This window comes from Chlamydomonas reinhardtii, chromosome 12 (assembly GCF_000002595.2).
Source record: "Chlamydomonas reinhardtii strain CC-503 cw92 mt+ chromosome 12, whole genome shotgun sequence".
NCBI classification, from domain to species: domain Eukaryota; kingdom Viridiplantae; phylum Chlorophyta; class Chlorophyceae; order Chlamydomonadales; family Chlamydomonadaceae; genus Chlamydomonas; species Chlamydomonas reinhardtii.
Window position 1 is genome coordinate 8,182,890 of NC_057015.1, and position 24,150 is coordinate 8,207,039.

The 24,150-nt window shown below is 65.7% G+C and overlaps 6 protein-coding genes across 7 annotated transcripts; 2 read left to right on the forward strand and 4 right to left on the reverse strand.

The window, feature by feature from the left end:
* Nucleotides 1-206: 206 nt before the first annotated feature.
* On the forward strand, nt 207-2,700 carry CHLRE_12g550850v5 (uncharacterized protein). The gene is made up of 4 exons (XM_001694074.2): nt 207-759; nt 931-1,142; nt 1,445-1,710; nt 1,883-2,700. The coding sequence occupies exons 1-4, from the start codon at nt 658-660 to the stop codon at nt 2,038-2,040; spliced, it is 738 nt and encodes a 245-aa protein (XP_001694126.2). The 5' UTR covers nt 207-657; the 3' UTR covers nt 2,041-2,700.
* Nucleotides 2,701-2,960: 260 nt separating this feature from the next.
* CHLRE_12g550800v5 (uncharacterized protein) lies at nt 2,961-15,416 on the reverse strand. 2 transcript variants are annotated; one of them, XM_043068985.1, is made up of 19 exons: nt 14,853-15,416; nt 14,548-14,667; nt 14,075-14,199; nt 13,732-13,798; nt 12,394-13,559; nt 11,837-11,982; nt 11,388-11,539; nt 11,027-11,140; nt 10,680-10,802; nt 10,331-10,498; nt 10,042-10,099; nt 9,695-9,753; nt 9,184-9,294; nt 8,797-8,914; nt 8,435-8,537; nt 7,898-8,084; nt 6,572-7,713; nt 5,232-6,214; nt 2,961-5,055 (listed from the first exon to the last, which is right to left on the reverse strand). In XM_043068985.1, the coding sequence occupies exons 1-19, from the start codon at nt 15,060-15,062 to the stop codon at nt 3,575-3,577; spliced, it is 6,633 nt and encodes a 2,210-aa protein (XP_042919002.1). In that variant the 5' UTR covers nt 15,063-15,416; the 3' UTR covers nt 2,961-3,574. The 2 variants fall into 2 exon arrangements, with proteins under 2 accessions (XP_042919002.1, XP_042919001.1); XM_043068984.1 differs by having other exon boundaries at nt 5,232-6,198; nt 6,271-7,713.
* A 61-nt stretch (nt 15,417-15,477) lies between these two features.
* CHLRE_12g550750v5 (uncharacterized protein) lies at nt 15,478-17,466 on the reverse strand. The gene is made up of 5 exons (XM_001693953.2): nt 17,199-17,466; nt 16,999-17,136; nt 16,673-16,750; nt 16,274-16,377; nt 15,478-16,072 (listed from the first exon to the last, which is right to left on the reverse strand). The coding sequence occupies exons 1-5, from the start codon at nt 17,349-17,351 to the stop codon at nt 16,024-16,026; spliced, it is 522 nt and encodes a 173-aa protein (XP_001694005.1). The 5' UTR covers nt 17,352-17,466; the 3' UTR covers nt 15,478-16,023.
* Nucleotides 17,467-17,774: 308 nt separating this feature from the next.
* On the reverse strand, nt 17,775-19,626 carry CHLRE_12g550700v5 (uncharacterized protein). The gene has a single exon (XM_043068983.1). The coding sequence runs from the start codon at nt 19,497-19,499 to the stop codon at nt 18,600-18,602; it is 900 nt and encodes a 299-aa protein (XP_042919003.1). The 5' UTR covers nt 19,500-19,626; the 3' UTR covers nt 17,775-18,599.
* A 139-nt stretch (nt 19,627-19,765) lies between these two features.
* Nucleotides 19,766-21,286, reverse strand: CHLRE_12g550650v5 (uncharacterized protein). Its single transcript, XM_001693950.2, has 2 exons — nt 20,849-21,286; nt 19,766-20,516 (listed from the first exon to the last, which is right to left on the reverse strand). Exons 1-2 carry the CDS (start codon nt 21,174-21,176, stop codon nt 20,482-20,484), a joined length of 363 nt encoding a protein of 120 aa, XP_001694002.1. The 5' UTR covers nt 21,177-21,286; the 3' UTR covers nt 19,766-20,481.
* A 100-nt stretch (nt 21,287-21,386) lies between these two features.
* CHLRE_12g550600v5 (uncharacterized protein) lies at nt 21,387-24,128 on the forward strand. The gene is made up of 3 exons (XM_001694073.2): nt 21,387-21,675; nt 21,925-22,084; nt 22,567-24,128. Exons 1-3 carry the CDS (start codon nt 21,481-21,483, stop codon nt 22,830-22,832), a joined length of 621 nt encoding a protein of 206 aa, XP_001694125.1. The 5' UTR covers nt 21,387-21,480; the 3' UTR covers nt 22,833-24,128.
* Nucleotides 24,129-24,150: the final 22 nt, after the last annotated feature.

The window sequence follows — 24,150 nt, forward strand, 5'->3', positions numbered from 1 at the left end:
GGAGCCGCGCCTGACCCGACGCTCCTGGCGTCCGGTGTTGAGGAAAGGCATCTTTATGATGCGCAGCTTCTATGCAAGTACGTGCAATAGCTCGTGGAGCGCATTCTAGCGTCAGCACGCGTGCCGCTCGCGGCCCCCATGCGCAACACCCATGCGCGTGAAGGAGCACCTCGCGCGACTATTCGCCTGGTACTCCGAAATCATTAGCAACGAGTTACTTGTAAGCTCGTAGATAGCTGCCTGCCAGCGCGCGCGGCGACTGCTTTGGTCCCTCGGCAAGCGACCCCATTTCGGTCGCTTTCGGAAGGTGTCTCTTTGTCGCGCTGTCGCTGTCGGGGATGTCTGACCTTTTAAAGACTACTTATGCTAGGTAAGAAATAGCTATGAGCACTCGACAGCATCCGTGGCGGTTTGGGCCTTCTTTTTATCGGCAAGCGGTGCGCGCACGAGCTCGCGAGCCCCCGACAACAGGTGATACGAGCGTCGCTGGGTTCATTCTTTGCCCTGCACTGCATCGTTGGCCATTTTGGCGCGCGCCCAGAGAGAATGCTGCATGGGCTGCAAGATCTTCCGTACGGTTCATCGCCAGCCCCCTTAATTTCTTCCTTGCGCGACCGAGCCAGCTTGTCACCTATTCACGTTAGGCAGATACCAAAAATGGCGACCGCTCTGTGCAACAAGGCCTTCGCTGCCGCCCCCGTGGCTCGCCCGGCTTCGCGCCGCTCGGCTGTCGTCGTCCGCGCCTCGGGCTCGGATGTGGTGCGTCCCGGACACAGCGCTATTCATAGTGATCAGCTACATTAAAGGACGGACGCAGTCGCGAGCGGATCGGCAGCAGGCGCAGGGAGCCAGGACCATTTTGGCGTTTCGACCGGGGCATGGGAAGGCCAGAGTGGCTTATCGAGTGCCTGCCTGTGATCGCTTCCGCAGAGCCGCCGCGCTGCTCTGGCTGGCTTCGCTGGCGCTGCCGCTCTGGTGTCCTCGAGCCCCGCCAACGCTGCCTACGGTGACTCTGCCAACGTGTTCGGCAAGGTGACCAACAAGTCCGGCTTCGTGCCCTACGCCGGCGATGGCTTCGCTCTGCTGCTGCCCGCCAAGTGGAACCCCAGCAAGGAGAACGACTTCCCCGGCGTGATCCTGCGGTAAGACCGCTGAGCTTCGCTGGGGGGTCGACATGCGTTTGGGACCCAGCAGGTTCCTGCTTGCATGCCGTCGAGACGGAGCTTGGGAGTATGTAATAGGATGCAAAGGAAAGAGAGCGCAAGAGATCTTGCGATCCTGCAGTCGTTGGTCTTGCCAGCTTGCACGCGCAGCGGCAATCGATCTCTGTCGCTTGCGGGTTGGTCGCTCTTCCTCGCGCGCCTCAGCCGACAATTGTTATCTGCCTTTTTTGCTGACCTGGTTTCCTGGTTTGATCGCGCTGTGTTTCTCCTGCGCCCCACAGCTACGAGGACAACTTCGACGCCGTGAACAACCTGGTCGTCATTGCCCAGGACACCGACAAGAAGGCGATCGCCGACTTCGGCAGCCAGGACAAGTTCCTGGAGTCCGTCTCCTACCTGCTGGGCAAGCAGGCCTACTCCGGCGAGACCCAGTCGGAGGGTGGCTTCGCCCCCAACCGTGTGTCGGCTGCCTCCCTGCTGGACGTGTCGACCACGACCGACAAGAAGGGCAAGACTTACTACAAGTACGAGCTGCTGGTCCGCTCCGGTGAGTTTGGTTTTCAGAAGGACTGAAGCTGACATTTGCGGGGCACGGGGCTTCGTGGGGTAGGGTGAGTCGGCTGGCACACGCCACACATGCATGCGCCTCTCATACCTCCCCCTCATCCCACAGTCCTCCCTTTCTAACCCTTCCCTACCATCTCCATCCCTCTCCTCAGCCGATGGCGATGAGGGCGGCCGCCACCAGCTGATCGGCGCCACCGTTGGCTCCGACAACAAGCTGTACATCATCAAGATCCAGATTGGCGACAAGCGCTGGTTCAAGGGTGCCAAGAAGGAGGCCATGGGCGCCTTCGACTCCTTCACCGTTGTGTAAGCGGCCAACCTGGCTCGCGTAAGGAACGGGTGGAAGGAAGAGAGCTCGGAAAGCCGCATCCTGGTGCGTCGGGCGTCTGCAGGCGCCCTCGCTCGGAGCTCGGAGCCCGGCGCAAGCTGCTGCTGCGGACTTGAGTGCGAGAACTCTGGGCTGCTGAATGGAGAGCAGCGAGGAGTTGCGCGTGAGGGAAAGCATGGAGCAGGGATCGGCATGAATGGCGATTTTCGGATTCGCAGCGGTGTCATTTTGTGTTAGCCCGGGCATGCGCCTTGCGTGGAGCTGTGCCTATTCGTGGGAGTGTGACCGGGTGCGTGGCAGTCGGCGGCATAGCCCCAGCGCCTTGTGGTGAGCCAGTGCGGTTGGCCTGAGGGTGGGGCAATCTGATGCCCCGACCTGCTGTGCGTGTTTTGCGTGTCATTTTGGAACTTGTTCTTACCGGTTCCGACGGTGCCTACCATAGCGGTGGAGGTGGGTGCTGCAATATGGCGGAGTGTGTGTGGGCGGTGTCAAAGCGCCGCCACACAGCTAGCAGAGGACGACTGCGGCCATTTTGCAAATCACAGGCAAAATGCCAACGAAGTTTGGCACCCAGTACAGCGTGTTTCGTTCATAGTCCCCTCTGCAACCCTCTTGAGAAGAAAACTGTAAACCCATTTCCGTTAACGCGAGCCTGGGTCTGAGCAAGTTGTTGGTGGGTCGGGTAACATGGGCTCAGGAGGCGCTAGCGCATCACAGTCCCAGCCGTTGTTACGGGGTTGGCAGCGCAAGGGGCCTTCAGGGAGAACGGATTGGTCTGCCGTCACGAACAGTTTTCGGGTTAGGCGCACTGGTCTACACGGGGTGGCGGCGCGGGTTGACGCCACAGCTAACACTCAAATCTGATTGAGGGCTGGCATGGCGTCATCGTTCATGGTGCTTGTGGGCTCGTGACTAGGCTGCAGCAAGGCAAGTCCTCAGTCCTGGCCTCGGCGTGACATGTTTCCCAAGCAGCCCAGAGCAGCCGACCCATTCATGGCTCACCCCACTGCACCCAGTCCTCAGGCACAAGCCCCGCCCCGCATGAGAAGGGAGACGCAACGCGCACGTTGCGAAGGGGTGCCCGGGTCACTCAGGACCACCCCAGCGTGCCAGCCCGTGCCCTTCCGGGTGGCTTCCTGCGCAGCGCTGGTGCCCAAGCTGCATTTGCTGTCTCCTTCGTGGCCAGCCCGCCCTGCACTCGCTGTGACCCTGTGTGACAGTGTCACTGAGGTGTGAGCGGTCCCTCGCAAATGCCTCGCCAATGCCTCGCCAATGCCACCCTAATGCCTCGCAGTGCCGCATGCCTCTCGGGTCCCGACCCCCGCAGTCCCTCGGCAACCCTTCGCTCCGCCCCCAGTGCAGTAATTGTACGGTACTCGCCTCGTTCTTAGCTGCAGGTCTTCATTCATTGCACCCCTCACCAGTGTACCAGTACTCACTCCCACCACACCACACACAGCACAGCGCCACATTCCTTGGTGCTCCTTCTCACACAGCACCTCTCCACCACGGCACGTCACAGCAGCCTCAGCTCGAAGCCGTACTTGGCTGCCACGTGGGCCTGCACCGCCCGTGCCGCCCGCCGCACGTGACCCAGCACCCAGCCCCCGACCTCCAGCTGCCCCCCCGCCGCGCCACCCGCTCCCCCAGAAGCTCCTGCTCCAGTCGCCGCCGCGCTGCCCGCATTGCCCATAGCCCCACCTCCCGCCGCCGCCGCCGCCGCCGCCGCCGCCGCCGCCGCCCGCAGTGCCTGCTTGAGGGTGAGCGCCACCGCCTCCAGGTCCCAGTCGGCGGCGGTGCTCAGCCACAGCGCACACGCCATGCAGCTCAGCCGCAGGCGCCGCTCCGCGTCCACCGCCGCCGCCGCTGTAGCAGCAACCGCAGCCGCAGCGGCAGCCGCGTTGTCACCGCCGTATGAGCCCGGTGCAGGCCTCGATGCTGCTGCTCTTGCTGCTGCTGCAGCGGATACCGCTGCCGCTGCCTGGGCCGCGACGGCGCCCGCGCACCGGATCGCCCGCAGCAGCCCCTGCCGCACCGCCGACATCTGCCGCTGCAGCTGCTGCGGCTGCAGCTGGGCGGCGGCTGCGCCACCGGCTGCGCCGCCGCTGCCGCTGCCGCGGGCATTGCCGCCGGTACTGGGCGGCCGGAAAATAAACATGTGGGCGGCGGCGTGGGCCAGGCGCTGCTGGGCGCCCGAGCCCACCGGCGGTGCCGGCAACGGCGTGCTGTCCACCAACACCACATCAGGAGTGCCGCCGCCGCCGCCGCCGCCACTGCCGCCGCCGCCGCCGCCGCCGCCGGCGCTGCCCGCGCTGCCGCTGGCATCGAGGCCTGCTGCCGCCGCAGAGCGCTTCCGCGACGGCGGCTGCGGCCCTGCTTCTGACCGCGTTGCGGCAGCGGTGCCAGCCGCCACGTGACTGCCGCCGTGGCGGGCCGCCGCGTCGCCCCCCGCCGCCGCGCTCCCACCACCTGCACCGCGCACTGCGTGTTGCTGCGGTTGCTGCTGCTGCTGCTGGGGCCTCAGCGCTGCCGCGATCTCGGTCTGCAGCTCGGGCGGCAGCTGCCGCAGCACACACAGGTCCACCTGCGACATGCTGCTGGGCATGGCCGCCGCCGCCGCCGCCGCCGCCGCCGCCGCAGCAGCAGCAGCACCCGCCACAACAGCAGCTGCCGCTGGTACCGTGAGAGCAGCCGCAGGCGCCGCAGCTGCCTGTCCCTGGACTGCGGGGTGCGGCGGCAGCTCCGGTGCTTGGCGGCGAGGCGGCGGTGCCTGCGGCGCCGCCTGTGGCGCCACGGCCGCCGGTCTGGACCGACCCGCGCCCCCGCTCCCGCCTGCGCCTGCGCCTGCCGGTTCCGACTGTCCTGCCGCCCTGGATGGACCCGCAGCCCCAGCCCCACCACCAGCCCCAGCCCCGCTAGACTGGGCCAAGCGGCTGCGCTTGGCGGGCCGCGGCGGCGCCTGCCCCCCAGCCGGTGCCTGTGCAGCAGGAGCCAGGCCTGCACAGGGCCGCGGGAGGGGCCCCGGGAGGGGCACGAGGACAGAGCCGTCAGTGCGCAACATCCCGACAGTTGCGTCACGGCACCACAGCAGCACACACACACACACACTTGCTGACTGACCCGCTTTTCCCGTGCTTTCCTCACAGGCCCAAGAGTCAAACACCCCCACTCACCGTACGCCCGCTCAACCTCCCGCCGCACGTCCGGCGGCAGCTCCGCCAACACCGCCGGGTCGATCTGAGAAGCCCGCACCGGCGCCGCCGCCGCCGCCGCCGCCGCCGCCGCCCCGGCGCCCCCGCGCCCGCGTCCTGCCGCGCCCCGGCCGCCCCGGGCCGCTGCAGCACGCGCGTTGCCAGCCCTGCTGGCGCCGGCGGAAGCACCGGCTCCGGCGCCGGCGCCGCGGCCAGCGGCTGCGCGGCTACCGCCGCCGCCTCCACCGCCGCCGCCGCCGCCGGCTCCGGCTCGTGCTGACGCCGGCGGTGCGGGCGGGCGCTGCATCAGCAGCCTGCCCCACATCACACCCCCAGCCGCGGCGGCCCCGCCGCCGCCCCCGCCTGCGCCGGTGCTCCCGCCGGCCCCCGTCGACACCGCCCCCGCCGCTGACGTCGTGATGCTGGCGCCGCCGCCGCCCGCACCTCCCACAGTTGACGTGGAGCGCGTCGGCTGAGCCGCCGCCGCCGCCGCCGCCGCCGTTACCGCCGCCACCGCTGCACCAGCCGCACCAGCCCCAGCCCGCGCACCGCCGCCGCCCGCACGGCCCAGCCTGCTGTGACTGCGTCCGCGCAGCGCGGGCCCTGGCCCGGGCCCTGCCGCGCCGCCCACCTCGCCGCCACCCTCCGCCACCACCTCCTCCACCTCCACCACCTCAGCATCATCGTCATCCACGTCCAGGGACAGATCGATGGAGTCCACCTGTGGGCCTGAGCACGCGGGGCCGCCGCCGCCGCCGCCGCCGCGGCTGGCTCCAGAGGCCTGGGGCCGGCCGCCGCCGCCCGCCGTACCCGCCGCCGCCGCCGCCGCACCCGCCGAGGCTCGAAGGGCTGCCGGTGCGGCGCGGCCGACGCCACCGCCGGCGCTCAGGCCCGATGACGCCGCGGAGGCTGACGGCATCGGCACCGGCGGCCTGGGGTGTGGCTGCAGCTGGGGGCGGGGGCGGCTGCGGTCGGCAGGGGAGGACGCGTCTGCGTGAGCACATGCGGCCACCGCTCCTACCGTGCCTGCAGCGGCTCCGCGTGCCCCGGCCCCACCACCTCCACCTCCACCTCCACCTACACCTCCACTTCCACCCCCGCCTCCAAACAGGCTCCGCCGACGCGCGGGCCGGTCCGCCACCGCGTCCACCCCTCCACCTGTGTCTCCTGCGGCCGCCGTGGCCGCCGTGGCGCTTGCGGCTACTGCGGCTGGGGCCTTCTGCGCGGCGGCGACCCCGGGTGGGGGTGGGGGTGGGGTTGGTGGCGGCCCCAGGCGGCTGCGACCCGAGGCCGGCGCCGGGACACGCCCGGCAGCACCGGACCTGGCGGGGCCGGGCGACACCGCCCCGCCGCCCTCACCGCCCTGGTGGCCCTCCGGGCGGCCGCTGCCCTCCGCCCACACCTCCAGCACCTCGGCCTCCGCCACCTCCTCCTCTTCCTCATCCACAACCTGATGGGGCCGCTTCTGCTGCTGCTGCTGCTGGTGCTGCTGGTGCTGCTGGTGCTGCCCCAGCTCGACGTCACTCAGGGACCTACGGCGCTTGCGAGGGCGCGCGTCCACGTCCACGTCCGCATCGGCGTCCACGTCGACACCTGCCGCCAGTGCCCCAGCCGCCGCCTGCCGCCCCACCCCATCCCGCTGCAGCCCCGACACGCCAGCAGCCTGTGCTGTGGCGGGAGCTGCTGCAGAAAGCGGTGGCTGTAGCTGTGGCTGCGGTTGTAGCTGCGGCTGTAGCTGTGGCTGTAGCTGTGGCGGCGGCGATGGCTGTGCCAGGAGGGCTGCAAACACGGGGTGTAGACGTGAGCGGCCCTGGGGAGGGGGTCGGGCGGTTGCCGTGACGGCGACCTTGGCCGCCCCTGGCCCCGCCCCCGCCCCCGACGCTGGTACGTCGGCCGCGGCAACTGGTGATGGCGAGCGCGAGTGGGTGCCGTCCAGTCCCGCCGCCGCCGGCGCCGCCGAACCAGTTCCCAACCTTTGCTGCTGTTTCTGCAGCCCTTGCGCCGGCGTGAGCGAGGCACGTCCGCTGCCGCTGCCGTGCCCATACATCCCCGCGTACCAGCTTGGCACGTCCACCGCCGCCGCAGCTGCGCCTGACTGCTGCTGCTGCTGCTGCTGCTGCTGCTGCGGCTGCGGCTGCTGCTGCGGCTGCGGCTGCTGCGGCGGTCGCGGCGGCCGCACGCGGGCCGCGCCAGGTGGCGAAGTCGCCAACGACTTCGTAGGCGTCGCGTAGCCGCCGGTGCTGCCGCCGCCGGCAGCAGCACCGCCTGCGTTTGCGCCTGCCTGTAGCTGCATCAGCTCAGGCTCCTCCTGCTGCTCCTCAGGCTGTTGCGGGTCCTCCCCAACCTTCTCCGTGCCCTCCTCCCCCTTCTCCTCCCCCTGCTGCTGCTGCCTGGCCGCCTGGCGCTGGAAGTACTGCACCCACGGCGGCGGCTTGGAGGCGTCGAAGGCGCGACGCGGCGGCGCCTGCGTTGCGGATACGTGTGTCTCAGGGAGCACACTGCAGCCAACGCGTGTGACCCACAAACCCACCCACCACCAGCCCAAACATTGTAGGCTCATGCACGCTCTCTGCACACACACACACACCCTCACCCCACCCCACCGCCTCGCCCAGACCCACCCACGCGCCCCCTGGCCCCCATCCCACCTGCAGCTTGGCGGCGGCGGGCGCGGAGGGCCGTGAGGTGTGTGCGGCGGGGTCGGAGTCCAGGCGGCTCACGGTGAGGCCCAGCCCCCGCAGCTCCGCCGCCGGCACCGCCAGCGCGCGCAGCAGCGCCACGGCCTCGCGGCGCAGGTCGGCGGCGTCGTCCGTGAAGCGGCCTAGGGTCATGGAGCTGCGCGTGGGGCGTGGGGCGGGAGGGGTGGAATGGGGTGGAGGGCGATGGGCGGGGTGGGGGCTGGAATGGGCGTCCAGGGTGGGTCGTCCACCCACCCATCTGCATCCGGCCGGTCCCCGCCACACGCCCACAGCCACACGTCTCCACGCGGCCGGCCCCGGCCCCATCCCCCGGCCCCATCCCCCGGCCCCATCCCCCGACCCCATCCCCCGACCCCATCCCCCGACCCCATCCCCCGACCCCATCTCCCGACCCCCCACCCCCGCCCGCAGCCCCTACCCAAGCTACCCCTGCTTCCCGGCCCCCGTTTGGTTCAGTTTGGGCTTGGCATTTACAACCGCCCTCACCGGCTGATGTTGTCGCAGGCTCCGTGCCCCATGAACTTGGCCGGCTCGGGCGCACCTGCCAGCCGCCGCTTGGCCTTGAGCGTCAGGCTGCGGCCCTTGACGCCTGCGGCCAGATGGGCAGGTGGGCAGGGCCCGCAAAGCCCCAACGTGTATGATTATGCGCGACTTGTGGTTACGGGAAACCAAACGCCCCAGCCACCGTTGCGCAATGTGTGGTGAAGATGCGCGATGCCAGAACGCACGTTGTCTGAGATACTACATATAGGACACAGCCACGAAGCAAATCACAGCCACATTCCAAGGCACACACCGCAGCAGAGCCCAGCACACCGCAGCACCCAGCAGCCACGCCTGCCGCCCACCCGCTGTCTTGAGCCGCGCCGCCACCTCCGCCGCCAGGTCGCCCATGAACCTCTCCGCCTCCTCCTCCGTAGTGAAGCGGATGCCGTAGTTGACCTCGGCGCCCACGGACTTGCGCGCCTGTGCGGGGTAGGGATGGAGGGGAGGGAAGGCGCGGACGGGAATGATGACGGTGGCAGCAGGCTGGCAGTAAGAAGCAAGGAGCAGCGCCCTCCGCAGTCTTGAAGCAAGGCGTTGCCATTCACCATGATCTGCCGCGCCTTGTTTTCGTGCCGCACAGCAATCCCCGCACCTCGCCCATCCCCGCATCCGCGCCCATCCCCGCATCCCCACACGCATGACATTACGCTACTCTTCTGCCTCCCTCTGGTGCCCCCTTTACCCCGCACCTTGGGCGGCTCCACCCGCCGCTCGTCTTGGCCGTGTGCGTGCGCCCACAGGTCTGACCCCAGCTTGGCGCCCAGAGCCTTCTGCAGCTGCGTGCGGGAGGTGCCCCACACCTGCGGCAGGGGCGGGCGGCAGGCGCGGGCGGGAGGTGGAGGCGGGAAGCGCGGGAGGCGCGGGAGATGGAGGCGGAAGATGGAGGTGGAAGGTGGAGGTGGAAGGTGGAGGCGGTACGGGGGGAGGTTCCAGGCATGATAAAGGCCTTGTTGTTGGCGCAGCGCTGCACAGGAGGTGCGGGAAGCTGGGTGCGTGGGGGGGGGGGGGGGGACGTACCCATGCAGGCGTTGCGACGGGACGCGGGGGTGGCTTAAGACCACGGCTCGGTCCGCGGCTCTGTCCGGCGGTACAGGAGCTCGTACCGCACTCGCTAGGACTGGGACTGGGACTAGGACAGGGACTGGGACTAGGACTGGGGCAGGACTTGGCTCCTGCCGGCCCGCACCCGCCCGCCCGCACCTGTCTTACGGAGGTGATGCCCATCTTGTCCAGCTTGTCCGCAGTGGACCACCCCACACCTGCAGCAGCCACACCGCCGGGCGCGCAGTCCCGGTAGCAGCAAGGGCAGCCACAGGCGCAGTCGCAGTGGGCACAAGTGGCAGCAGGGGCACCCAGCACACACCGTGTACCAACACGTCCGCACCACTCACCAACCAACCCAGTGTGACATCCCTGCAAACCCGCACCCAACGCCACAGGCCACACGCCTCGCCGCCGCACGCCCTCGCCGCCACACGCCCCGCCGCACCCCCCCCTCGCCCCGCCGCCCCCCGCACCCCCCCCCACCCCCGCCCCCGGCCCCGCACCCGGCAGTTGGTCCACTCTCAGATCCGCCAGGAAGTCCAACACGCCGCCCCGTGGCACCTGTCAGGCGGCCGGGAACAAAGAAAGGAAGGGGATCAGCTAGCTTATGAGGTCAGAGCATGTCAACGAGCATTTGACGCGTTTGCCCCCCTCCCCCCGCCTTGTCCAACCCGTGCTTGACGCCCCCGCTTGCAACCCCCGCGTGACCGCTCTCGCCCCTTTGCCCTCACCCCTTTGCCCCATCCCAAACTCCCCCCTCCCTCCGCTGCATTTGCAACCCCCCCCCCTCACCCGGAACTGGCCGTTGGGTTTGGCACGGCGTGTAGCCAGTCGTGCCACCAGCATGTTGGGCCCGATGCCGGCAGAAGCCGTACACCCGGTGGCGGCGGCGATGTCGGCACGCAGTCGCGCCGCCAGCGCCTCCGCCGGGTCGCCGTACGTGTGAGGCTGGGGCTGGGCCTGGGTATGGGAGGAGGAGGGCAGGGTGGCGGAGGGCAGAGAGGAGGAGGTGGGAGTCACGACAGCCAAAGTATTGTAACAGCACTATCTAGTTAACGTGCGCTCGGCTGCACTGCTCGCTGCCGGCCGGCGCTGGTCTCGCTGGGACTACGCTGCCCGAGCCTGGCCAGATGTGACCTACGGTGGAGGCGGCGGCGGGTGGGAAGGTGGAGGCGGGCGGCAGGAGGCCGGTGACGTCCAGGAAGGCCTCGTCACAGGAGATGGGCTGCACGCAGGAGCTGTAGGCCATGAGGATGCGGTAGACCTGCGGGGGTAAGGGGGCGGGTGAAGGGGGTGAAGGGGGAGGGGAGGGGAGGGTGCGGTGTTGGAGATGGTGGTGGCAGAGGCGGCGGGAGGCATGGGCCGAAGGGAGCAAGGGTAAGGGCATCCCCGCGATTGTTCCCCTTGTATTTCCCTCGGTTGTCTCCCCTCCCACCCCCTCTCCCCCTCTCCCTCCTCCCCCTCTCCCTCCTCCCTCCCCCCACGCGCCTTCTCCGAGGCTGCCTGGTACTTGTCGAACTCGTACGGCAGCACCACCAGGTCCGGACACAGCCGCTTGGCCTCGCCCATGAACATGTCGGCACGGATGCCGTACGAGCGGGCCTGGGGGGGAGGGGTGTTCGAGGAGCGTGTCTGTGTATGTGTGTGTGTTGAACAACGAAACCATGTCCGTATGCTGCGTATGTGTGGTTACATGCTTCGTGGTCGGCGTATGATAGGTACGCCACGACGCAGTGTGGAATGGCACGAACAAACCCCCTCGCATTCTTGGCTTTAACTCGGGTTCCGGAATGAACTACACCCACACACCCCCACCACCACCACCACCACCACCCCTCCTTGTCCCTACCACGTAGTTGGCGGACGACACCTCGCCGGTGCCCTTGCCGCTGTTGGAGTGGCACACCGCCAGCGGCCGCCCCGCCAGCTCGGGCCGCCCCACAGCCGCCACCGAGGCGAAGAAACAGTCCATGTCCACATGCAGGACAACGCGCTCGGCGCCTGTGTGCGAGCAGGTTTTGTACAACACACGACACAAAAAGTCAAACATAAAACATATAACATGTCACATAACACCGGCGATGTAATCAGAGCTGAACGCGCCTGCTCGATTTTCGCTCTGCCTCACTGCACGCCATCGCTGCCTTGTCCCGTCAACACGGCTCGCGGCCTACCAGGCAGATGCCACCACCAGCCAAGCAACCACTCGTCATCCCCGCCCATTCACCCATTCGCCCATCACATTCCTCCTGCTGCTGTTCCTAACCACCCACACACACACACCCCGCGCGCGCTCACCCCTGGCCGCCGGCGGCAGCGGCTGCGGCGCCGCCGCCTCCACCTCTGCCATGAGCGCCTCGATGCGTGTGCGCCAGGTGCCGATGAAGTGGAGGCGGCTGTTGCGGAAGAACGTCTCCATGAAGCGCGGGTCGGTGCGCGTGGACCTGTAGGGGTGTGGGGTGTGGCGGTGTGGATGTGGATGTGGGTGTCGGAGGGGAGGGAGGAGGCGGGTTTCGCTTGCACGTGCGGTAAACCGGTGAGTTGAAGCACGGACGCGTGGACCTGTGGGGTTGCGGGGGGAGGGGCTGCCCATTACCCCCACACTCGGCCTCAGCCGCAACTGAAGCCGCAGCCACAGCCCTGGGGATGTGCCACATACAAGTACGGCGATGGCCCTCCGCCGCCCCCCTCCTGTCCTCCCGCACTCGCACCATACCGGCACCAGGCCACTTCGCCAAGGCAGCCGCGCCCCACCCCACTCCACTCCATTTCCGACTTCACACCTCCAGAACCCACCGCCTGCACCCACCTCCTATGCCCCTAACCCACCCGTGCCACCGTGCCGTGCCACCCACCTGGGTGGCCCCTTCACCGCGTCACTAGCAGCACGCAGCTCCGCCGCCACCTCCTGAGCCCGAGCGTTGGCAGCAGCATCCGGGTCAACCCCCGCCGCGCCGCCACCGCCGCCGCCGCCGCCGCTGCGGCCGCGGCCGCCGCTGCCTCCTGGGCTCACGCTGTGCGCACGGGGGGACTGGCCCGGTTGCAGCGGCGGCGCCGGCGAGGCCGCCTGTGCGGGTTGCCCAGGGGGGCTTGTTGCTGCCTGTGCGCCTGCGTCGCCACTGCCGTAAGGCTCAGGCCCAGGCCCAGTGCCAGGGCCGGCCGCTGCTGCTGCCGCCGCCGCTGCTGCCGCTGCAGCTGCTGCTGCCGCTGCTGCTGCTGCGGGATGGTGGGTGGGACTGTGCTGGTGGTGCTGGTGGTGTTGCGGGTGAGGGTGCTGCTGCTGTGGGCGATGCGGCATGGCTGCCGCGGCGTACCCGGCACCATAGCCGCCGCTGCCGTACCCGCTCGGGCCCGGCCCCTGCTGCTGCCCCTGTGGCGCCGGCTGCCCACCACCACCACCACCAGCAGCACCACCACCAGCGGCGTGCACAGCTGCTCCCTCAGGTGAGGACGCCAGGGGTGCTAGGGGCTCCGCCGGCCCTGGGGCCTGAGGCCAGCCTCCCAGCCCAGGCCCAATGTCCAGAGCCGCCCCCTCCCCCGTCCCCTCCGCCGTCCCTTCCGCCGCCGGTTGCAGCCGCTCCGGCGTCTCCCGCTGCCCGCACCCCCACGCCCCCCCATCCTCCACACCGCCTATGGCCCCGCCGCCCCATCCATCATCCCACTCCGCAACAGCCTCCTCCTGCTCCTGGAAAGGCTCCGACTCGGGCTCCCCACCCTGCGGCTGCTGCCGCCGCCGCTCATCATCCTGCGCCGCCTCCACCGGTGCCGCTCCTTCGTCTGCTCCCGCCCCGGTTGCTCCTCCTGCTGGGCCGACTCCTGCTTCCCCTCCTCCTGCTTCCCCTCCTCCTGCAGCCGCTGCCGCGGCCGTGCCTGCGCTGCCCGCCGCCGCCGCCCGCCGCTCGGCCAGTGCGGGGTAGAGCTCCTCTGGCGGCAGCTGAGGGGCCTCGTGGCGCCGGAAGTCGAAGAGCCGCCGCTGCCGCGGGAGCGCACCCGTCAGCGTGTCCAACTGAAAGTCCGTTATCTGTACAAAGTAGACAATCAATGTTTTGCACTCCCGTTATTGCAAGTGACAGTGAAAGAGGGCGAACATCACAGTTTGCGGTACTGCACTTCAGCGATCGACACGGGCAGTCCAGCTTTGTTAGGAGTCCGACAATCCGCAGCACGACCTCAACCAGCTGTGGCCTCCTCACCGGCAGCAGGCGGCCGGCCGCGATGGATGCAACGATCCACTCGGGACGCACGTGTGGGATGGGGTTCCTGCACAGCAGCCGTGCCGGGAGCCCGCCAGAACTCACCACCCGATGGCTTACCGTACGTGAACACCCGTTACCGACCCCTCTAGTCCCGCCCGCACGGGCCTCTCAAGACCTGCCCCAGTGCCTTTCCGCCTCCTCTCCGGACCTTGCCGTCCCCTCCCGCAACCCCAACTCCGACCCCTCAGGCATTATGCACACGGCACCCCCCCGCCGATGTGTTGGCCGCCCTCCAAACAGTCCTTCTCCTCCTCCTCCTCCTCCTCCTCCTCCTTCTCACCGCTCCTTGGCCAGCTGCTTGATCTTGGTGTCGGGCAGGTGCGCGCACACGATGTGGGTCACCGCGTCACGGTACAGATAGTTCTCAAAGCGGCCGCCGTGCAGCGCCATGAGCTGCTTCAGCTCCTGAGGTTGGTGGAAGGGTGAGGCGGGGTTGTTGTTGCCATTCCCATTAAGAAGCCAAGGGACGCCAAGACACGGGGGGCGGTAGGGGGAAAAAGGGGTGTAGGTGGGCCTTATAGGCACAGGTGCAGGCGCAGTCTGCTTCGGACAGTGCTTCCAGGGCACACTGCATCGACTGTACTCAAGCCCCACCCCGACTACCGTACTGCCGCTCGCCGTCATGCAGCCCCCACGTTATCGACCCCGTGCACACACCACACAGGCTACCAGCCCCCGCCACCTCAGGTCCGCGCGGTACGTGTACATGTGCATGTGTATGTGTTGCGTGCGGTGGGATGCGGCTCCTCTCACCGCGTGCGAAGGGTTGGTGAGGCCGTTGACGTGTATTGACACGCCCCGGAATATGTCCGACTTGGCGGCGGCGGCGTGCTGCAGCTGCTGTGCGTCGTACTGCTCACGCAGCTTCTGGACCTGTGCGTGTGTGTGTTAAACCGCAAGGAAAAATGAAAAGAGAGAGAGAGTGTGTGTGTGTGTGTGTTAGAGGGCACAAGGAGGGGTGGGCCCGAGGTGTTGTGTTGTCTAATGTGCTGACGAACGGCCGGGTCGCCCCTTCGTGTGTGCCGCCTCCGTGTCTCTTTCCCTGTGCGCGCCCCCACCTTAAGTTCCATGTAGCCAGAGAAGCTGCCGCCATGATGCATGGACTGAGCCGCCGGCTGCGGCTCGCTGCGGCGCTCCGGCTGCTTCTGCTGCTGCTGGCCCGACGCCGCATTCCCTGCCGCGCCCGGGGACCGCCCCGGGGTGGTCGTGCCGCCCGGCTGGACAGGGCCCCGCGCCAGCAGCTGGTCCCGAATCGGAAAGCCGCTCATCGCAGAGCTGCTGACACTGCTGTCAGTGCTAGCAAAGGCTCCAATGCCTAGACTGCTGGGCCCTTGGCACATCAAAGACGTGGCGTGGCGGCAGGTACCACGCGCTGTCGCAACGGTCAACCTGGCGACAAGGCGCTCGCGCGTTGACGCAAGCGGTCATGGCGTACTTTTCAGCCCTCGTGAAAATACTGTCTAACGGCGGAGTTTCGCACTGAAGAGCTAGTCGTTTGCAGAATCGCTTGCCCGCGTCACAACCCGCTCGCTTCGTATCATATTCATGCCGCAACTGCTCAAGTGCAATCATGAGTGCTACATTTGTATAGAATAGCGTTTGGAAGCTGCTGGGGGCTGGGGCACTCAACGTCCAGCCATAAACTTGGACCTGCCAGAAATGGAATGCTGGCTGGTCATTTTATAGTTGTAGCGTCAAAATTAACAACGTAGAGGCCAGGCACGGCCAGTTTTAGATGAGTCGTGGAGCGCGTGCGGTGGATCCGGCCTCCTACCATCCTGTGGGACTTGCACCCCTGTACGCCCCTGCTTTCGGGCTCAACACTGCCCTCGCGTCGTCCACCTTTATATGGCCCTCACGTGTCCTTTAGGTGCTGACCTATCGATATCATTCCCCGACCAGGCACCTTGAAGGTGTGACGAAGTCCCTTGCCCCGAACATCCCTCATCGGCTCATCCCGACACTGCCAGATACCCCATCGCCCAAGCTTGACGCCCGCCACACCATCACATCTGTCACGCAAGCCACACCTCAGTAACCAGTCTTCATGCTTCATCCGTATCGGACACCCGGCAGCGTACAACTGCAAACCACCTCACAACATGTGCACCATCAGTGATAACAACCACGCGCGCGCCACAGCCCCGCGGACGCCGCGAACCCGTTGTTGCAGTTCTCAGCCTTGCCAAGAGGCCTGGACTGCTCCCTCCATGATATCTAGGTGGCATGTTACGATGCTTTGGGTAGAGGCTCCGCGGGCGGCTTCTGCTGCTGGCCCCTGCACACACACCGAAGGGGAACAGGCCACAACGCGGTCAAGCTGGCGGCAGTGCGTCGAACCTACCGTATCGTATATACCCGTTCCTGGCACCGTCAGCCCCCGTTGCCATTGCGACCTTACAGCACCTAAGCACGCAAGCAAAGCTTTGCATGTGCCTCGTCCGCCCGTGTCTGCTGTGCCTGCCTCCCCTCCCCTCACCTCCAGCCGTCGTCCCAGCCGCGCACCCAGTCCCGCCCCGCTGGTGCGCGGGTCTGTGGAGGCGCTGAGTCCTGCAGCTGCTGCGCCACGTGGCTTTGGATGGCCTGCAGCGAAGGCAAGGATACGCAAGGCAGACGGGAGGATGGAGATCAAAGCACTCTGTCGCGGCAATGCGTGTTTGGGCGCGCAGGGGTACACATGGCCGAGCTCGGCCGCCAGCACACACATCGTGGAGCCTGCGCTAGCCCCAACCCGAGTACCGCGTGCCGACGCACATGCACACGCAGGGGCGTACAGGGTAACAAGTGAGCGGAGGGTGACACGCAGCAACCTGCGCGTGCGCTGGCCCTCAGGCCCTGGCCGGGTCGGGCGTTGACACACACGAGTGACACAACGCACCACGAACACCGGGTTCTTCTGCATGTGCTCCGGCGCCTGCAGCTGCCCTGTGAGCCACTTGAAGAGGTCAGGGTTCTCCTGCGGTAACACGTACAAGACACACGGACAAGATATACAGGCAGGTCAGGCGTGGGAAGGCGTTAGTCAGGCGTCATGGGCTCAGGTCTGCCAGCTGTGGGTGTTGCGTGGCATGACGGCGCGTTTACGTGGAACGTGGCACCCTGCACACCCTGCGCCGCAGCCCCGCGCACCCCGACAACCCCTTGTGTGCTACGTTTATGGCCCGTCACAGTATGCTAATACCAAGAGCTCCCAGCCATACCCACCTCGTCCAGCACAAAGGCCATCTGGTTCAGCTCCGCCATCGTCATCTTCGGGATGTTCGCCTCGGCCCACAGCCCCATCAGCAGGTCGAGCTCCAGGAAGCCGCGCTGCTTACTCCGGTACAGGAGCTTGTTGGCAATCTATGAAAACAAAGTGCCCGTCACCTCGCGAAACCGCGTCATCGTCAAGCCTTCCTTCTTACCCCGCGACGGCGCTCCTCCGAAACATGTTGTTGACCATTGACGGTATCAGCGCTAGTAGAATATGAGGTTGATGCAAGGCTATTCACCGTGGTCGCACCCAATCGTTGAAAGAGACCAAGCGACGCGGCTGCAGCAGCAGCGCGGGAGAGCATTTGGATAGATATGGGCTGTAAGAGTTAAAGTTGTACTGAGAATTGCAGCAGCTCCACGCGTGTGCGCCATCACCCGCCGAATCCCGCGGTTCGTGCCCGGATTGCCACAGTGGTCGTTCATCATCAGTTCATGGCAGGGGAGGGTTGATGGCTTCATGGTGCCCACGTCGGCCATATGTCCGCTCCTTCCGCCCCTATCCGTTGCCGTTCTGCTGGGACGCGCTCCGGGCCATACCAGCCACGGCACCTGGCGCACTCACGCAGGGTCTCCGGGCCTATAGATCTGCTGCAGCGGCCTGTGCCACGCCTGGTGCCACGGAAGCGTCCTCCGGCCTAACCGACTAACCCTGGAAGATGCAAGCCCGGGCAGGCCTTGCTCTGAGCGCCACTCGTCAGGCCATACCTCACACGTTGGTAATCAGTTGTTTACGGCTGTTACAGCACCAGCCGTGTCCTCAAGCTCACATCGGTGGCAGAACCTACACTCGGCCAGCCGCCTTAAGTGTCTGTTAGTCTGTGCCGAAGAGAGTGTCAGACCATGCTGCCTCTTATGCGTCCAGGCTTCATATCCAGCTGCATCCAAAGCGACACGCGCGCCAAGCCTTTGCCTAATTGTCCTGTACTCATGCAATCTACTTGTGCGGCGCCAATCCGGTAGCTGCCCGCAACGTGCAGGGTGTGCACCACACGCCAGCCAAGCACGTCAACCAACAAAGCCGCCCAGCCGCTCCACACGCCGATACCCCTCCCTGTGCCTTTGCGGGCTGCATTACCAAGGTGTCGCAGCCGGCCCCCTCCTTAATGTCCCCGCCAACACCTGCAGGGCTGCATTAATAAGCTGCCTCCGCTGGCCCCACAGGAATGTCGCACCACACGTGCAGGACACACCTACACTCTACAGCCTCTATTTCGCGCGCCACACAGCCGCTGTAAGGAGTCATCATCGTCATCTGGGCCAGGGCCTGTTCCGAGCGCTCCACCACGGTCGCTCGCACCTCCACCTCCATGTGCCCAAGGCACCCTCACATCCTAGGCCGCCATCGCCAGTCGCCGCGCAACATCACTCACACACGCCTTTGGCAAACGGCACCACGCGGCTGCCTCTACATGCGCCCCCTCCCCCCAAATCCTCCACCCCCTTCCCTCCCAAGCCCCATCCCCGCACGATGGCGCCGCGCTGCCCGCCTCACCCCATCACCCCATCACCGCTGTCCTTCCCATCCCATTCCCATTCCCACGCCCTGCCCTCTACTTGGCCTCCCACAAGATGGGGATGCCGTCCTCGCGCCAGCCTATCCGGCCGTCGCACAGCGCCGCCACGCAGTGCGGGTACACCGCGTGCTCCTCCTTCAGCACGCGCGCCGCCAACTGCTTGGGGGTGTCGGTGGGGAACACGGGCACCACACGCTGCGCCAGGATGGGGCCGGTGTCGAACTCCTCATCCACAAAGTGAACCGTGGGCCCGGAGAAGCGCGCGCCCGAGGCGATGACCGCCTTGTGCACGCGCTCACCGTAGTAGCCCTTGCCGCCGAAGCTGGGCAGCAGGCCGGGGTGAATGTTGAGCATGGCGCGCGGGAAGGCGCGGCACAGCTCCTGGGGAATGAGCTTCAGATAGCCGGCCAGGATGACGTAGTCGCACTTGTAGGCGTTTTTGAGGCCGTCAACCAGCTGCGCCGCCGTCAGGCCCTGGCCCACGAAGTCGCCCTTCTTCACCACCGGGTAGGTGAGTGTGGGGATGCCGTGCTGCTGCGCGTACGTCACGCCGCCGCAACCCGGCACGTCGCTGACCACCACGGCCACGGTGCCGTTGATGCGGCCGTCCTGGATGGCGGCGTGGATGGCTTTGAAGTTGCTGCCGCCGCCCGACACGAAAACGGCGAGGCGGGCGGGGGCCGCCGGCGTCAGCTTGTACTCAGGCAATGCGCCGTGCGACGCGGCCGACACGACGGAAGAGCGGGGCGAGGTGCTGGGGAGAGGGAGGTGCGAGCTGGGCGCCAGGGAAGCGGCGTGGCGGAGGGGCAGCGAGGGCGCGAGCGAGGCGGGCCGAGACGCGGGCGCACAGGGCAGGCGGACCGGCGCCGGCGCCAGTCCGAACCGGCCGCGCGCCGACGTGCGGGCGGTGTGCTTTGACGCTTCAAGATGCAGCATGGCTGCTTTGGCTACTGCAAATTGGCTCCGCAACAAGTACAGCGGGCTGCCGAGCACGCAATCGAAAAGTCTGCTAAGGAACTTGTGCTATAAGCAACTATATGGCAGTGAATGTAGTATGTGCACTAGTATGACTACGAAGCTGTGTTCGCCCGAACTCTGATTGATAGGCTGATTGAGGCAAACGTGCCCCGCACTGCACGCACGTTGAGCGTGCAGTCGCGCAGAGTGCGTGGACACCCAGATAGATTACCCCACAAAGACAACATTGATAATGCTTACATCACATTTACACTGTAAGTATTTGCTACCTGGGTGCCTCACGACGGAAGACCCGCATGCCATCGGCACTCCAAGGCACTTCGCGCTGGCCTACGTAACAAGGCAACACAATATAAAACTGTGTCTGTTGCGACCCTGTCCACCTAGCTGCTTGCGGCCAACTAGGGCCCCAACACACCTCCGCCCAGCGGGTCTTCCGTCACTCGTCACAGTCGTCAGTACTCCAGCCGCAGTGCGCCGCTTCCAACTGCAGTCATTCCTATGCAGCAACAACAAGCACCATGTAATATAAAAGCCGTCATTAACATTCGTCTGTACTTGTATCAGTGCAGCTCTACAGCACGTGGCCCGTGCATCGCAACTTGGGCTCGCCGTACCGCACACGGCTGTAGCCACCCTGACCTCTGCTTGCAAAGAACTAACTCCTGAAGTCCACCACACTGCCCAAGCGGGAATGGCTTATCCCGGCGCCCAAATCTCCCTCGCCTGCAGACCCCAGGGACCCCGGCGCCCAGGAGCTACACGCGGCAGGAGGCCACTTGTTGGCAGCCGCTTTGCACATTGCACCAACTGCTAGCTTCCTAACTAATCCTTCAAGCTCCTTCATTCGTTCTCCCACGGCGCAGGGCCCGACCCTCAAGCCCGTCCTGATGCTCGTGGCCCTGGCACGCGAGGAAGCCACGGGCTATGCCGCCTGCGCTCAGAAAAGCCGCTTGGACAGCGACTTAAGCTTCGCTGTAAGAAGTGGAAGCAGCGGGTGTGGAAAACATTGGTGTGTGCGCAGGTGGCGTTGCCGTTAGGCCTGGTAGGAATGCCTGTCGGGGGGCCTGAAGTTCTAGAGCTATGCACGTGCCTGCTGGCAAACTACCCACGCCAAGAATGAAATCACGTCGGATGCGCTGGCAATGCAATTGACTTGCATGATGAAAGCTACTGGCAAGACGTACTGGTAACGAAAGGCAGCGCCGCGGCTTTGCGTTCTGTCGCCACAACCCATGTGGTGCCCTATTCGCCAACCCCCTGCTGCGTACCCCAGCCCCACGCGCACGCGCCCCGCGCCACCTCACCCCAGCGCGGCTTGTTGAACTCCACACCTAGCATCGACCGCACTTTGTTGCCGATGGGCTGGCCCTTCTCGCTCAGGAGCACCGCGGCGTTCCGCAGATACTGGACGTGGCTGCCGTTCTGTCGATGGAAGGGGTACTTCTGCTCCACCACCACCGCCTTGCGCATGACGCCCGCAGTCGTCTTCTCCCCGCGAGCCTCCTTGACTACCACCTTGACAACGTCGCCGACGCTGGCATAGCCTCCTTGATGGCCGTAGAAGCCGATTACTTGAGCAAGCTTTGCGCCAGAGTTATCTACAATCTTAAGGAATGAGTATTTTGGAATCATAGTGTCTTTGCAAATGTCTTGCGAAAGCTTCAGGCGCTGGGCAAGTTTTGCGCGGGACTACACTCTTGAGCTGAACCCTTTGGCATTTGGTTTACTCCAAACGATGCTAATCAATGTGGAAGATATCAATTGACAGTACTCCCGTCGGAATGAGCCGAATGGGGGACCGCATCGTGATTGCAAGTTCTTTCGCTCCACTGGGACATTTCCTCTGTTATAGCGCTGCAGGCCTCTAGCATTCGAGGCCATTTTCTTCTCACAACTGCATAAACTAATAGCACAGCTCAGGAGCGTTGCTGTCAGCATGAGTGGCCCACCTGCCTCACCGGGTGCCAGTGGCCTGCCACCGGGAGGAATTGTGGGTTTAGCTTGGCAGAGATACATCCAGGAGCTCCACCGGCGCCCACTTCGCACAAAATGCATCACATCAGCTTGTGTGGCGGGCCTCAGCGACGTGATTGCCCAGTTTATTACTCAAGGATCCTTTAAAAATTGGAAGGTAAGGCCTTAGGACAGGCGGAGTCGAACTGTAGCACTCAGAACAGTCTGCGGTCGTTGATGGCATCCGCACGGGGGCCCCACGCGCGTTCGGTTTAGGCTGGGTTGTCTCGGCCTCAGTCGGACGTGCGTGTTAACGCGCCATCCGCATTCGCGGGCCTCCAGGGCGCGGGGCTGTGGCACACCCGGCTGCCGGGTTCCTCCCGCTGTGCCCCGACCCCAACCCCTCCCAACACCACACCTGCTGCAGCGCACGCTGGCGGTGGCGGCCTTCGGCGCCGCCTACACCGGCCCCAGCGCCCACTTCTGGCAGAAGTTCATGGAGTGGCTGTTCAGCGGCAAGGTGGACGTGGGCACGGTGCTGGTCAAGGTGGCGGTGGACCAGCTCAGCTACGGGCCGGTCTGCAACGGTGCGTGGCAGGGCGCGGGTGCGGGTGGCGCTGGCGTGGCGTGCTGCGGGTAATGGGAAGGGGGCGGTGGGAATGGCGGGGTGGTTCGCGGGCAGGAGTGCGTAGGCTGGCGTGACGGCGGCGGCGCCGTTGCGGGCTGCGGCACGAGGGCGAGCGGGGGAACAGTCACGTCGGCCGGGGCCAAGAACTATGGTGCGGGCTATGGCCAACACGAACGGCGGAAAGACTCGGTGTGGATGTAAAACCACCTTAGCTGCTCCTTCGCCTCAGCTGAGCACTTGGCTTGCACCTGTCGCCGCACACTGACCACTCACGTTGCCTAACCAGCGACTTCTGACTGCCCCACACACGACCCGGGCATCGTTTGGGCTGGGCATGGGCTACCAATCCCACACAAACACACGCGTTTCGCACTTTCGCGTCTTCCATTTCTCGTGTTTTCCTGACACACATATACATTCACACCTGTGCCGCCTGCGCAGTGCTCTTCATGGCGTTCGCAACACTGGTGCTGGAGGGCCGGAGCCTGGCGGAGCTGCGGGTCAAAATCGGGAAGGACTACCCGTCCGTGCAGCTGTACGGTTGGCGGTTGTGGCCGTTGGCGGCGCTGATCAACTACCGCTTCGTGCCGCTCCAGTTCCGGGTGCTGTTCATCAACCTGGTGGCGCTGTGCTGGACCACCTTCCTGCTGCTGCGGGCCAAGCGGGCGCAGCAGCTGGTGGCGGCGGCCAAGCCGCACCCCGCCTAGGAGGCGGGTGCTACCGGCACTGCGACAGCCTCGGAGGGCAGGGAAGAGGAGGCGAGAGCTACCTGCGTATGCGGGAATCGGCGCCGGGCTGGGAGGGATGGGGCTTGCTGAGGTTCTAACTTGAGTGAAAGAAAGAGGGACGGGACTGCCAGCAGCGAAGTGCCAGATGCCCGAAGGGTTGATTGGCAAGGTTTCTGCCGTGACACCTTTCAGGCAACGGGACGGTTTTCTTGTTTCGATTTTTCAGGTGTATACTACGTCATTGATCGAAGGCTGTACCATTAGTAAGCTGTTTGCTGTCCTCTTCCGGATGGCTTGACCGTTCTCACGACTGCAGCGCTGCCCGGAGCGCTTCTGCGGCGTCAGTTTTGGGGTTGGTTCAGGTCGGGGCGCCGGGGTGGCTTCGTGTGGATTATTCTGGGGGGTTGTAGAGATTAATGAGATGGCTGAGCGGAGGTGGCGCGTGGCCGGCACTGACACATGCCCCCGGCGCCCTGACACATGTTGAGAGCCGTGTGCGCGGTGGGGTTGCGGAGCAGGCGTCCCGTAGGTGCGGCTGTTGCCTAACATACGGTATGCATGCGTCGTTGCAGAGTACGCAACGGCCTGCAAGGTCCGTGGTTGAGAATTGAGGTGCTACGCAACATGGATGGTTGCATAGCTCAATACTTGCCTAGGTTGCCCACGACAACACGATGTGCTGCTCAGGTTCTTGGAGTTGAGGGCGTTCTTTGCCTTGGACAGGGACAGAGCTGCCCCTAAGAGTTTTCGGGCCCACTTTTGGGTTTTACTGAGCCTGTCAAATGAAATATGCATAGGAGTCTTAGGAGACTAGCAACTGCTGCCCGAGCAGAGATAATGGCTGTAACTGGACATGACTAGCCAGCCCAGCTGGGTCCGGGGTGTGCGGCTGCATCATTGCAGTATTGCACGCCGTTGTGTCGGTTGTGACAAGGAGGTCAGGACGTTCATCACGTTGTCGCGAGCCATGGCCACGCTGTTCTTCCCTTATATGCAGCAGCCGCAAGGGATTTTTTTTATGGAATTCGGCCACTGACGCCGCCCCTGCCTTCGTAAGATACGAGCGCTGGGGTCCGGCAGTCCGGCTAGGAACGGCCTGAGGAGTGGATAGGTCGAGGAAAGACGGCCGTCACTTGGAGGCTGCGTCGACCTTGAGTCGTGCTGGGAGTTGCTGGGTGGGCATGCCTGCGCCTTCAGCCCTTGACCGCCTTTGGTTGCCTCTGACAGGTGAGAGCCCCAATGCCCCCGCGCCCCACCCTCGCCACTGCAACACGACGACTGGCACCGTGCATCGCCT

What these genes read in the sequence shown, in the direction of transcription:
- CHLRE_12g550600v5 (XM_001694073.2), top strand. Translation starts at nt 21,481, where the DNA reads ATGAGTGGCCCACCTGCCTCACCGGGTGCCAGTGGCCTGCCACCGGGA. An exon ending in GATCCTTTAAAAATTGGAAG is followed by an intron (nt 21,676 to 21,924) that starts GTAAGGCCTTAG and finishes CACCTGCTGCAG; the next exon opens with CGCACGCTGGCGGTGGCGGC. An exon ending in CTACGGGCCGGTCTGCAACG is followed by an intron (nt 22,085 to 22,566) that starts GTGCGTGGCAGG and finishes CCGCCTGCGCAG; the next exon opens with TGCTCTTCATGGCGTTCGCA.
- CHLRE_12g550750v5 (XM_001693953.2), bottom strand. Translation starts at nt 17,351, where the DNA reads ATGCTCTCCCGCGCTGCTGCTGCAGCCGCGTCGCTTGGTCTCTTTCAA. An exon ending in CGGAGGAGCGCCGTCGCGGG is followed by an intron (nt 17,137 to 17,198) that starts GTAAGAAGGAAG and finishes TTGTTTTCATAG; the next exon opens with ATTGCCAACAAGCTCCTGTA. An exon ending in GGCTGGGACGACGGCTGGAG is followed by an intron (nt 16,073 to 16,273) that starts GTGAGGGGAGGG and finishes GTGTGTGTGCAG; the next exon opens with GGGCCAGCAGCAGAAGCCGC.
- CHLRE_12g550650v5 (XM_001693950.2), bottom strand. Translation starts at nt 21,176, where the DNA reads ATGATTCCAAAATACTCATTCCTTAAGATTGTAGATAACTCTGGCGCA. An exon ending in GTTCAACAAGCCGCGCTGGG is followed by an intron (nt 20,517 to 20,848) that starts GTGAGGTGGCGC and finishes CACTTCTTACAG; the next exon opens with CGAAGCTTAAGTCGCTGTCC.
- CHLRE_12g550850v5 (XM_001694074.2), top strand. Translation starts at nt 658, where the DNA reads ATGGCGACCGCTCTGTGCAACAAGGCCTTCGCTGCCGCCCCCGTGGCT. An exon ending in GCGCCTCGGGCTCGGATGTG is followed by an intron (nt 760 to 930) that starts GTGCGTCCCGGA and finishes TCGCTTCCGCAG; the next exon opens with AGCCGCCGCGCTGCTCTGGC. An exon ending in CGAGCTGCTGGTCCGCTCCG is followed by an intron (nt 1,711 to 1,882) that starts GTGAGTTTGGTT and finishes CCCTCTCCTCAG; the next exon opens with CCGATGGCGATGAGGGCGGC.
- CHLRE_12g550800v5 (XM_043068984.1), bottom strand. Translation starts at nt 15,062, where the DNA reads ATGAGCGGCTTTCCGATTCGGGACCAGCTGCTGGCGCGGGGCCCTGTC. An exon ending in GCGGTGAAGGGGCCACCCAG is followed by an intron (nt 11,983 to 12,393) that starts GTGGGTGGCACG and finishes ACACCCCTACAG; the next exon opens with GTCCACGCGCACCGACCCGC. An exon ending in GCCTGCGACAACATCAGCCG is followed by an intron (nt 8,085 to 8,434) that starts GTGAGGGCGGTT and finishes CCCCACGCGCAG; the next exon opens with CTCCATGACCCTAGGCCGCT.
- CHLRE_12g550700v5 (XM_043068983.1), bottom strand. Translation starts at nt 19,499, where the DNA reads ATGCTGCATCTTGAAGCGTCAAAGCACACCGCCCGCACGTCGGCGCGC.